The 12,649-nt window shown below is 50.9% G+C and overlaps 1 protein-coding gene across 1 annotated transcript in view; it reads left to right on the top strand.

The window, feature by feature from the left end:
- Nucleotides 1-1,266: 1,266 nt before the first annotated feature.
- Nucleotides 1,267-12,649, top strand: part of Ccdc27 (coiled-coil domain containing 27) — a 17,788-nt gene continuing 6,405 nt past the window's right edge. Inside the window, exons 1-8 of the mRNA XM_013354271.1 lie at nucleotides 1,267-1,446; nucleotides 2,123-2,249; nucleotides 3,218-3,328; nucleotides 4,158-4,312; nucleotides 9,619-9,798; nucleotides 10,419-10,511; nucleotides 10,778-11,171; nucleotides 11,426-11,556. Coding sequence (XP_013209725.1) covers nucleotides 1,267-1,446; nucleotides 2,123-2,249; nucleotides 3,218-3,328; nucleotides 4,158-4,312; nucleotides 9,619-9,798; nucleotides 10,419-10,511; nucleotides 10,778-11,171; nucleotides 11,426-11,556 — 1,371 coding nt within the window. The remainder of the gene's footprint in view (nucleotides 1,447-2,122; nucleotides 2,250-3,217; nucleotides 3,329-4,157; nucleotides 4,313-9,618; nucleotides 9,799-10,418; nucleotides 10,512-10,777; nucleotides 11,172-11,425; nucleotides 11,557-12,649) is intronic.

Below are 12,649 nucleotides of genomic sequence, written 5' to 3'. Positions count from 1 at the left end.
GACGAAGGAGATACTGCCCACGGTCGGCTGATCCTCCTACATCGAGACAACAACCCTCCACAGGCCAGTCTTAACTGAGGGTTTCCTTTCAGATGGCCCCTGGCTGCACTGAATGGAGAATCAGAGCCAACTAGAATAGAAGGGAGAAAACCATGGTTTTCCTTCAGCCAGAGAGAAGTCCCTCTCCCAAAACGGCTGATGGCCCAGGGGTTTTGTCCTTGCTTTACAATCTCAGGTCTGATCCTTCTTTGTGTAAGCCTGGTCTTGCTATGGTGCCCAGCCCTGTGGAACACAAAATGGGGGCTCAGTGGCCCAGTGAGATGCTCAGCAAAACCAAGAAAAGGAAAAGGGGGCAGAGGAGACTACGTGTTCCCTTTTCTGTGGGAGTGGTCCTGGCCTTCCCTGGGGAGGGGTCAGCTCTTGGCAGGCTTTCCCGGAGATGGAGTCGGGACCAAAGTGACTCCCAGGGGAAGGGGCTTGAAATGGAACTTCCTGCTCTGTTGGTGCTCCAAGAATGGGTGCCAGGGGCTGGGGTGATGCTTTCACCCAAACATTCCAGGCTTCTTCTTGGATATAGGGGTGTCAGAGGGCTGGGGTCTCACTTTTGATCAAACAGGTACTAAAATAGTCGAGCCAAACCAACTTCATTGGTAACTACATCAACTATCAACTGGTAGAATCTGCCAAAAAGAAAAAACAACCCATCTGCCTCTGCCTCCCTAGTGCTGGGATTAAAGATGTGCGCACCACTGCCAGGCTGATCTCCAGGGCTCTTATTATGAAGGGGGGATCACTGTTTCTCGTGTTGCAAATGAAGGGGGTGATACTCTGGAATGAAGTGTTCTGTCAATATGCAAGGTGAATACGTGCCAATAAAAGAAAAAAAAAATTCCTACTCCTGCACCCAACAAAAACGAGAGAGGAGGATTCTGGGCCCCTGAGGTCAGACGACTTCCTTTTCTCTTGTGACCTCCTGAGAAGTTGTGGGAATGGCATTTGGGTCTGCTTCCCAAGTCCTTTACCTAATTGCAGAAAATTGAGGAGACTATGACCATGCCCTGTTTCTATGGAGACATCTGTGATGACACACACTGCTCCCAGGAGCCTGTAGGACAGGAGCATTGGAAGCTTGTCTTTTCTAGCTTGGACCCCTCTGAGGGTTCAAGCTAAGGTTGACTCCCCCTCCATAACCGGTGCTGTATACAGAAGCAATAGGCCCTGTGCGGTCATTCAGGGTGACCGTCTGCCTCTGGTTCCATCTTCTCAATGAAGAAGGAGAACTTCCCTGAGGAGCTCAGCTTGGCATCTCCTCAGATCAGCAAGGGCCTGGTGCTGCTTCAGAGCATGGCCAACCGAGACTCCCGCGGTCTAGAGAGGAAGCTGCAAGAAGACCATCACAGACCCAGCAAGTCGGCCCAGGCCATCAGTCGCTACTACCGCAAAGTGGTACGGAGTTGGGTGGAGTAGCTCTAACTTCCCGGCACAGCCACCATGGAGCGAGTCGTTCCTCTTCCATGCCAAAGACCCATGGGAGCTAGCAGCCAGCAGAGCTTGGCACATGCCTATTGGCAATCTGCCACACAGAGTCCAGGAGGCCTGCAGACTGCTGCTTCTGGTATGGCAGAGCCCTGGCTGGCCTTGCCCGACTTCCTGAAGGACTTATGACCTCCTATCCAGAGCCCCCAGGCTATCTAGGGGGTAGCTGTATGGAGTCCCTGACTTCCCCTTCTGCAGACCTTGGCTCTTACTTGGTCTGGACAGCCAAGCCCAAAGGAGGAAGTCAACTCTGAACCCTGAGCAAAGAGACCCCGTCTGTCCTGAGTGTTACAGAGGAAGACGAAAGAGAGAGAAGGGCCCAAGGAAGGGAAGTCCAGATGGAAAGGCTGCCTGCACCCACCATGCACCAGGGGAGCCAGCGATGGTGATGGCTGTCTTGGTGACTTCCTAGTTGGGTGCTGAAAGCCCAGCCGAGGGTTGTCTCTAATGCAGAGCCTTCTGGGAATGCTTTCCAGCTGGCCAGGAAAGGGGCAGCCCATTGCCATGAGTAACAGCATAGACAGGGCCCCTGCAGCCATCCCATAGGCACAGCCCAAGCCCCTGGTCTCACTTTTTCTCCTGCCAGAGCCAGTTCAAGAAGCTCAATAGCCCTAATGGCTTTGTGTCTGAAATGGAAGAAATGAGAAAGGCCTTTCTCATGCGGCCTGGATGCCCCCAGTTCAGTACCAGAGCTACATCTGTATCTCACGTGGGTAAGACCACCCTCCCCCAGACCACCAAGGGTGACAGGAACAACCTGCTGCCTCCTGGAACCCTTCAGCCCATAAGGAGCCTCTGGGGATGCTTCTGAACTCGTCTGTGGGAGCACAGAGTCTCTGAGGCCTGCACAGAGACTGGGGGATGGCGGGATGTGAGAGGACAGACCCCACACTCATGATTGCTCCTTCTTGCTTTGCTGTTGCAATGTTGGGGTGGGAGAGGGTTGGAATTTCTAGAGGCTTCTTAAGTCCACGGACACTTCAGTGGCAGCAAACACCCCAAGGACTCCTAGAAGCCTTACATCTTGTTTTGCTGAAGCCCAGGAGAGCACTCGGTGCCTACCCAGGGCACATCACTCAGAGTCAAGGCTACATCCCAACCTCTTGGATCCCTGACCTGCTCTTGTCCCGTGTCCCCAACACCAACTTGGGGACTTGTCTGTGAAGTTCAGTAATAGCCCAGCATAGGCTCCACTCCCAGAGAGGAGCTGTGGGATTGTTGTGCGGTGGACTGAGGGGCCAGAGTCCAGGCTGCAGGGTCTGTCCCTACATTAGCTCATAGACACCTCCATCAGTCCGCTCAGGTGATACACTGTGATCAGGTGGGTAAAAGGCAGAGCATATGGGATCTTTTGTTGTTGTTTTTGTTTGTTTGGTTGGTTTGTTTTGTTTTTCGAGACAAGGTTTCTCTGTAGCTTTGGAACCTGTCCTGGAACTTGCTCTTGTAGACCAGGCTGGCCTCGAACTCCCAGAAATCTGCCTGCCTCTGCCTCCCGAGTGCTGGGATTAAAGGCGTATGCCACCACTGCCCTGTGTTTCGATGGAGCCCAGGGTTCAGTGCCGTGCCTCCGTCAGGAAGATTCACTTGTTCCTGGCCTCCTGTTTAAAGATAACACGCCAGCCTTGACCCTAGAGATCTTGGAACAGTAAGATCGTCACCTCTGGCACCTTGAACATTCCAGGTTCTGCCACCACGGTTGATCTGCCCAGGGACACATGTACCAGCTCCGGAACCTGGAAGATGTCCGAGGACCAGCCCCTGGACAGGCAGGGCTCTGCCACCAGTATGGACCGTAAGAGATCCTGGAGGTCTCCGCCTTCATCTTCTGGGGTCCTGGGCAACGAAGCTGCACCCCAGGGATGCCTGATGTGTCCTCATGGAACTCTTCCTAGCATTGCCTGCTTCTCAGAAATGCTGAGACACAGGCTACCCAGGTCCAGGGCTGTAGCGGGACTCTTCTCTCATTGGTGGAAGACACTGCCATTGTTCCTTGTCTTTGGCTGAACTGCAGCTGAAATCTGTGTCCTCCACCTTCTTTGTGCCCTTCCTTCCAGCCCCTTGGGTACCACATCCTTGAATAACGAAATAAGCTTTCCTTTGCCAGAAAGTGAGACAAACGTGATAGTTTCAGATAATAACCCGTAGTGAACAACTCCCTCCAGGCTTTAGAAGGTGAAGAACCCCAAATTCTAAAACAAGACTCCGGGGTGCAAGAGGACTGGGTCATGGGGTCAATAAGGGCAGTAGCAGATGGCTTCCTATCCTGAATCCCAAGCTCTTGTCCCTCCACCCTGGGGTCTGAATGTGGACTTTGATACCCGGCCACCCTCCTGAGTGTGTTCTTGGTGTGTGTGGACAGATGTGGTGGTTCCAAGGGCTATACATAGGCTTCTGGTCGAGGAGACACAAACTTTAAGCTTTTAGTTTGGCAGTGGATGACAGCTGACTGGACAGATACCGGCCTCTGAACTTTAAGCTTTTAGTTTGGCAGTGGATGACAGCTGACTGGACAGATACCGGCCTCTGAGGGAAGGTCTGGAAGGGTGGATATTATCATGGAAAATTCCACTGCATATCCACGGGGAAGAATCTACTGCCCTCTGGCCCTTGTTCCTCCACAGGGCGCTTCTTTTCATTCAGCAAGAGTGCTTGCGAGCTCAGCTACTCACGCAAGAGGAGTGAGCCCCCGGCCACGAGCCCCACCAGCAGCCCAACCATGGTCAAGAGGTCCCAGAGAACCAGGATGCCCTGGTACATCTCAGTCATCCATGAGAAGGTAGGGTCCTGCACCTGGTCTGGCATCCTGCCCACCCCCCAGGGGACTGTTGTTCTACTGTCTGGCTAGCTGTAGCCTAAAATGACACCCAGACACCCTACATTGGCTGCTATTAATCCAACGATTCTCACACACATCTTCTGCCTCCTTCCTTCCTGGTGTGTGGCACTTTAATCCGCACAGAACTAGTTAGCATGTGTGGCCATCAACCAGTCTGTACGCCCAGAAATCCCTGTATGAGTGAGAGGCTAGCAAATGCCCAGAGCTCTGTGCATAAGCCAGCACATCCTGGTGGGATCCTTTCTTTAAATAACAAACAAACAAACAAAGTTGATACTTGTGAGAGTTGAGAACACAACTCACTTGTCTTAGAATTATGTTGAAAGTTGGCATCCAGGCTATTCTGGCCTTGTTTTTTAAAAATTCAGAAGCACTTCTGTAGTGATATTTTGTTTGTGATCTAACAAGTAAAGCTTGCTTTGAAGATCAGGGGGCAGAGCTAAGTCACTAGTTAGCCATGGAGGCCAGGCAGTGGTGGCAGACTCTAATCTCAGCCCTGGGGAGACAGAGGCAGATGAATCTTTGTGATTTCAAGGCCACCCTGGACTACATGAAATTGAATCAGTCTAAAAAAGAAACGGAGTCAAAAGGTGGTGGCTCACACCTTTAATCTCAGAATGAGGGAGGTGGAGACAGGAAGGGATATGACTGGACGGAGAGAGGAATGTAAGGCGGGAGGAGAGAGGAGCTCAGTTGCCGTCTGAGGATTCAGTCTGAGATGCAGTCTGAGGATTTGGAGAGATGGTATCACCCCTTCGGTCTGAGCATTAGTAGAGGTAAGAACTCTCTAGCGGTTGGCTGCTCTGCTTCTCTGATCTTTCAGCTTACATCCCATAGTATCTGTCTCTGGGTTTTTATTATTAATACTAATTAGAATTCGTTCTACACACTTCATCTAGGCTTTGGGAGATTCTCAGTTATCACTATTCCCCAAACTCTGAAGCATTTGTTTTTCTCTCCTACCATTTTGTCCTCTGGGGCTCAAACCCTGGGTCTTGCATGTGCTTATAGAACCAAACCTTCTACTACTTTTTATTTTGAGACAGGGTCTCACTGATTTGCTCAGGATGGCTTTGGACTCACTCTACAGACCAGGCAGGTCTTGAATTTGCAATTCTCCTGCCTCAGCCTCTCAAGTGAGTTGGAATTCCGTGCTTACAAAACAGACAAGTTTTAATAAATCACAGGTTTTCTGCCTTTACAAGGAAGGCGTTTCCTCTTTTCTGCTTCCTGCAGTTAGCAGGCATGTAGGAACTGTCTGACTCCTGAAAGTCTGTGTCACTAACCTAACGTGGTGCAGCAGCAGGGAGCGGTGCCATCATGGCCTGTGGCTCCTGCAGCAGCGGCCTCTTCATTCCGAAGCCGCTGGCTCCTGTTGTGTCTCCTCCTGATCAGCTGCTTTCTTTGTGCTAGACTTTCTCCCAGTGTTGGCTTTAGGATGTGATGATTATTTCAAATGGATGCTTGCTATTTCTAGGTCTTGAATCCATGTGTTCATGTACGCATGTGCAGGTGCATGTGTGTGTGTGCACGGGAACGTGTGTGTGAAGGACAAAGGTCAACCTTGGGTGCTGTGTGCCTTGTGTTTGAGACAGAGTCTCTCTCTTGCCTGGATCTCACTGATTAGACTAAGCTGGCCCCAAGGATCTGCCTGTGTCCATCATCCCAGGGCTAGAATATAAGTGTGCCCCCACTTCTGGCTTTTTTAATGTTAGGTTAACTTTAAATTATTGGCTTTAATAGAGTGAGACAGCTTCCCATTTTGATTTTATTTGTATTGTCCTTTTAATAAATTATTTCATGTGTATAAATGTTTTGTCAGCATGTATATCTGTGTTCTCTGTGTGTAGTCTGGAGAGGGTACCTGACCCCTGGAATTGGAGTTACAGATAGTTGTGAGCCATCGTGTGGGTACTGGAAATAAAACCCTGGTCCTCTGGAAAAGCAACCAGTGCTCTTAACCACTAAGGCATCTCCTCAGGTCCAACACCTATTTTACGTGGGTTGCAGAGACCAAACTCAAGTCTTCCTGTTTGCGCAGCAAGTACTTTACTGGCTGAGCACCTCCCCAGCTCCCATCCATTTTTTTTTAAAAAAGCCAGTGGGGCTAAAAGGGAAACCCTGCACACTTGTTGAATGAACAAGAAAGAACACCATTGGACAGAAGCAAATGAATTCCTGCAAGTCCCAGCCAGGACAGGCCCCTGACAGCTGGCATATGTGTGATGTGTCCAGAGGCTCAAAAGTGTGTCTGTCCCTTGACCCAGCCCTTCCACCTCTGCCATGCTGGCAAAGGTGTTTACCACCAGGCTGCCGCTGCTCACCCACCAGGGTGGAAGCCTCTGAGAGATGGCGACAGGCCTGGCTCCCTCCAGGAGCTGAGATGGCATTACTGGGGTTGTCTTTGTGTCTTTCTGAGAGGCTGTAGTGACAGGAGAGCCACTTGCACCAGCATATTTGGCCCATGCCATCTTAGCAGTCCCTGGCAGGAAATGTGCCAGTTTCCCCGGCGGCAGTTCTCAGACTGCTTGAAGGCATGTGCACATGTCTGAGATCACCTTGGTCGGAACAATAAGGTGTGTTCTCTGGTACTGTTTTCCCACTTTGCTTTTTTTTATTTTGAACATTAAAAAAAAATGATCATCATACAAATAATTCCCACACCCCTTTCACATTTTCCAATGCCACAGTGTTGCGTGCTGGCTTCTTTCTGACGTGTGTGTGTGTGTGTGTGTGGGCAGGGGTATGTGTGTGGTTTCTGTGCTTGCAGACACATGTGCAGGCACAGGTACCCATGGGAAAAGGACCTTGGCCGTCCTCTCCAGTTGCCCTCTGTCTTATCCCCTTGAAACAGGATCTCCCACCAAACCTGGAACTAGCTGTTTTTTGGCAAGGCTTGCAGCCAGCATGCTCCAGCTATCTTCTTGTTTGTACCGGGGTTACAGGTGCACAGGGTCTCACATCTGGCTTTCCACGAGGGAGGTGGGAACTCAAACTTGGGTTTGTAGGTGGAATTCTTCGTTGGGACAGCCAACTCCGAAACAACCACTCAGAGACTTATTAATTATAAAGGTTCAGCCCATAGCCATAGTTAGTTATTACTAACTAGCTCTTATATTTTAAATCAACCTGTATTTCTTATCTATGCTCTACCATGTGACAGTACCCTTTAACAACAGGGCAAGTTCATCTTTCTTCTCTCTGCATCTCCTTGTGACCCCTGAGATTTCACTCCCCTCAGTATTCTCTTTCTTTGCCCTGAAAATTCTGCCTAGCCATCGGCCAATCAGCTTCTTGTTACCCATGAGAGCAACACATCTTCACAGTGTACGGAAGGATCATCCCACAGCACAGGTTCTCAGGCTTGTACAGCCAGACGTTGATCTTTCCAGCCCCATTTGCTTCTTTCTCAGGTTTGTTTTTATTTACCTGTGTACATCATGGATGGACCTGTAAGTGGCTCTGCACGGGTGCCTTCAGAGGCCAGAAGAGGGCGTCAGATCCCCTGAAGCTGGCCTTATGGGTGGTTGTGAACACCATGTGGGTGCTGGGAACCAAACTCAGGTCTTCTGCATTCTTGCCGGTGAGCCATCTCACCTCCTTTTGCTTCGTTTCCCCCTTCCATTCTTCCTTCTTAACCCTTTCCCTATACAGTTAACTCTACATCCTCCCAGTACTGGGGCCTGAGCCTAGGCCCCATACATTCCGAGCAAGAGTTCCCCCACTGAGTGATGTCCCTGGCTCTCTGTCTACTCTTGTGACAACCTCAGAATGGATATCATTAAATTGCCCACGTAGGCTTTGCATTTGTGATTCCCCCTGCTTCAGTCTTCTGAATAGTTAGGAGTTCATCAATTCTTGTGTCTCACACTTTCCCCTGGTTTCTATTTTCATTAGGCTCAATTTTTGGTTCTTTTCTAAATTTAGATTTTTTGAGGTATCTATTTTTTTTCATTTCTTTTTATATCATGTGTATGGGTGTTTTGTCTGCATGAAAGTCTGTACACCATGGGTGTAAGGTGCTTGTGGAGGCCATGAAAGGCCAGGAATCCTAGAACTGGAGTTGCAGACAGTTGTGGGCTGCCATATGGATGCTAGGAACCGAACCCAGGTCCTCTGCAAGGTCAACAAATACTCTTAAATACGGAGCTATCTCTCCAGCCTCTAAGATGGCTGTTTATATTAGTTTATATTTCTCCCAATGAGAAAAATCTCAAAACCACAACCTTGAATTTATTTGTTTTTGTTTGTTTAGTGTGTGTGTCCCTGTGTGACTTTCTTCCATGTGCAAATACCCTCAGGACCAGATGAGGGTGCTGGCTCCCCTGGAGCTGCCCTGCGTGGATTCTAGGAACTGAACTCTGGTCCTCTGCAAGAGCAGAGTAGAGCTGGGCACGTGGGACAGCCCTTTAATCTCAGTAGAGGTGGGAAGATCTCTGTGTGTTTGAGGCTGAACTGGTTACAGTCAGCTAGAGCAACAGACACTTGTCTCAGAAAAAAAAAAAAAACAGTACTCATTCTCGAGGCATCTTTACTTCCAGTTTTAGTTTTAGTTTTATCCTGAGGTGTGACAATGGTCCCAGATTCAATTTCATTCATTCATAATGTTTCCTAACTTCTCAAGTGGTTTCTTCTTCAGTCCATAGGATACACAGAAGCTCATGATGTTATTTCAATTAACTTGAGAGGTTTCTAGTTGCCTTCCCTTCCAGATTGTTCCTCCTGCCTGGAAGCCTTACCTTAGTCTTTCTCTGAGTTCATATCTGCTGGTGAGGAACTGTTAGCCGAGGATGCCTTTAACTTGCCTTCTGTTGAAGAACTGACACAGTTGAGATTTTGAAAAGGCAGACTGAGGGGCTCCCTAACAAGCTCGTTTGGGGGGGGGATCACTCTTGGGTGACATTTCCGTATAAATGTGTGGGCCACCGAGAATACAGGTATCCTGAATTACAGCGGGAATGCTGACCAGGCTCTGGTCCTGACCTAAATGCCTTTGCGCAAGGATTTAGGGTCCACGCCCAGGACAGATGCTAATGCTGTACAATCCCAGGGTGTGGCTCCCAGGACGTGGCTCCCCAGGAATGGCTGCAATAAAGAGCTGCAAAACTTGTCTGTCCTGGTGTTTAAGTGTCTGGGAAGGGTTTAAGTGTCTGTTTAAGTGTTTAAGTGTCTGGGTGGCTGGGAGGGGATATGGGGACAGTTGGCCTTGCCTGGTGGCCCAGGAGTCGTCTCTGGTTTCCACATAGGATCATTCCCTGGTCCGGCTGGGAGAAGAACTCCGGCGCCTCTCAGTGCTGGAGACCCAGATGCAGAAGAAAGATCAGGAGATCTTGCTGCTCCAGAAGGAGAAGGAGGCCCTGAGGAAGCAACTGAAGGCCCTCCTCAGAAGCAAAGGCACAGAACCATCTTCCTCTTTCATCAAGACGGTGAGCCTTCTGCCAGGGGCCTATGGGAGCACTGAGCTAGTCCAAAGGGGTAGCTCGTGGACTGAGATAGCCCATGAGCTGCAGGCCCTGCCCTCTCAGACATTAGCAGAGAGTGGGGGAGGCGGGACCCTATGGCCAGGAATGGTCCTTGGATTGGTCCAAGACTTGATGTCTTTCACACCTGATAACAGCTTGTGCTTCTCCGGGCAGACGTGAAGTGGGAGCAGGGAAGAGGCTGGAGGTCATGGCCAGTGCCTGGGTACCTTGGGAAAAACTGCCCACACAGATAGATGCCTGAGGCGGAACAGATGGGACTTCTGCTCCCCCATCCCCTCCAAGGGCTCTAACGCAGGCATGAGAGGCCAGGGCAGGCAGATGAACTACAAACAAGCATGCTCACTGTGCCAAGTGGTAGGGCCCAGAGCCCCTTTGTTCCCCAGAGCTGCTCACGTACAGACCATGGCCCTGTTCTACGGATGGCACTGCTCCCTTGCCCTCTGCCATGGTTACCACTTGGAGATACTGATGTTCCCTTCTGGGAGGGTGAGGGACAGGGGCAGCATCACCTGGAGCTCCTGTGGGAGTTTGGAGAGCTTGGGGTTCATAGCAGCATCTGACAGGATCGGTCATTTGAGGCCTCGCTGAAGCTGGGAAAGTTGAGCATGCTGAAGATGCCACACAAAGAAGAGGAGGAGCTTCAGCCCTGGATGCAGGTGTGGAGCAGGCTGAAGCCCCAGGCTTCACTCCTTAGATGCTTCTAGGGGAAGAGGACCTCTAGGAGGGAGGCCCCAGCCACAGTGCCCCTCCCTGCAGCCCTGAACGTTGCTGGCCCTCCCTAAATGCAGATGAGGCCAATGGGCAAGCTCAATCAATGCCCCTCCCCCAACAAGAGCACAAGTACTGAGAGGCGGAGGTACCTCTCTCTTGTACCTAAGGACATTTGTGTCAACGCCCAGTCCCTTTTCTCTCTGTTCCCCAGATGCAGGATGACTTTAACATGACCGAGAGCAGCAAGGAGCTGCCGATGGAACCCGGAAGTGTCGTGGAGGAAAAGAGTCCCAAGGGGGCCCCGGAGGAGGCTGGGAGCAGCTTGGGCAAGATGGGGACTTTGCATGAAGAGGGCCCTGAGGAGGAAGAGGAAGAGGAGGAGGAAGCAAATGGACTAGCAGAGGAGGAGGAGGAGGCAGTGGTAGAGGAGGAAGAACTGTGGGAGCTGAGGGAGGAGGAGGAGGCCCAGCGTCCCAAGAGGTCGTACTCCTTGACCGAATCCTTTGAGGAGGAGCTGATGGCCCAGCTGGAGGAGTATGAGCGCATGTTGTTGGACTTCCAGAGTGAGCTGGAACTCACCAGAACCAGATATTCCCTGGCCAAAGGTAGGAAGGGCCAAGGGGCGGCTGCCATGGGGTGCGGGCGCCCAGTTCCACTGCCTCTGCCCAGGGGGCAGGAGAGGCAGGAGATACAGGTCCCTCTCCACCTGGAGTTGCACCAAGAAAGGGTAACGGGGCATTCAGAGAAGCAACTCGGGACCTGGGGCTCACAGCTGGTCCTCACTCTCCGCTCTGCCTATGACCTGCCTCGCTCCGCCTGTGTCCTGCCTCGCTCCGCCTGTGTCCCGCCTCGCTCTTAGGAGCCATCACATCCTTACAACGGCAAACCGACTTCCAGGAGTCTCAGCTGCGGAAGGTCACCATGGAAAACGAGCTTCTGGAAAAGGAACTCCGCGAACGAAAGCGGCAGATACAGGCCATGACCAACAAGGTGGCTGTGCACTCAGCAGCCCCGCTAACCAAGTCCAGGGCACCAGCTGGTAGCAGAAGAGCTGAGATTCCTATCAGACTGTGGACAGCCTCAGTCCTACTGTCCTTTGGTCTGTGTCCCTATGTCTTCTGCCATGGTAACCCTGGCTACTTCCCAAACATTTGCCGGCCCCCGATCCCTAGGCTGAGTTTATCCACATTTAGAGTATGCTTAGCTTCTGAGCCTGCTCACGCTTCTGTTAACAAATGCCTGAGACAGAACATGTTATGAAGTAGAGAAGTTTATTTTTACCCAGGCTACCCCATAAGGGCCTCTTCTCATGGCCCCCATCCCATAGCAATGATGTCTAAGTCTTCTAGCAAATTCTTTGGGAAACTCCACTATAGCATCAGATAATGCGTCTCATTGCGTCATCTTCACTGTGACATCATCAAAAGACTTCCTCTTCCCCAGCATCCTCGTCTGCCTTCCAAAGGGGCAGGCACTCTCCCTGTCCTCGGCTCGCCTAATGTCATCGTATCCCAGCTTCCATTCTGTGCTAACCTCATTTCCGCAATCACTTGAAACATGTAAGAGTCCACTAAACAACACTGAGATTCCTGTCATGGTCTTAAGCTTCGCTTCTGCACCCACGGCCTTCTCTTTCTTGTTTCTGCGCAACGCATTTCCAGGGTTTTTTTTTTTTTTCCAGAAAGGAGGTATGCCTGTAAGCTTTGGGAACACAAACCACCTGCAAACGCCTCAGGTCTACGCGTTAATAACCACCAGATTGACCACAGTTTGGAAATCATTATCCCACCCAGCTGCAGAAGCATTGCCCTGCTGCGAAGGCAAAGACATTGTTCCTGTCACTTCCAGGCCTGCTGGTGGGAAGTCTGAGGTCACCTGTGTGTTCTTAAGGTTACCTGTTGGAAAGCTGTCAGATGCTGTCCCGGGCATCCTGAGACCTGGCAGAGCCCTTAGTTCCCAGAAGTGAGTCACCTCGTACTGTGCGGCAGGCACTGCGTGGCCCTCTGAAAGTGTGTCCTGTGTTCTAGAATCTTTGTGTGCCCTGCTGTTCACTTCCTCGTTCTGTTTAGTTCTGTTGCCACAC

This window comes from Microtus ochrogaster, unplaced genomic scaffold (genome assembly GCF_000317375.1).
Source record: "Microtus ochrogaster isolate Prairie Vole_2 unplaced genomic scaffold, MicOch1.0 UNK38, whole genome shotgun sequence".
Lineage (NCBI taxonomy): Eukaryota > Metazoa > Chordata > Mammalia > Rodentia > Cricetidae > Microtus > Microtus ochrogaster.
The sequence above is the reverse complement of the archived record's forward strand: the minus strand, read 5'-3'. Positions and strand labels throughout refer to the sequence as shown.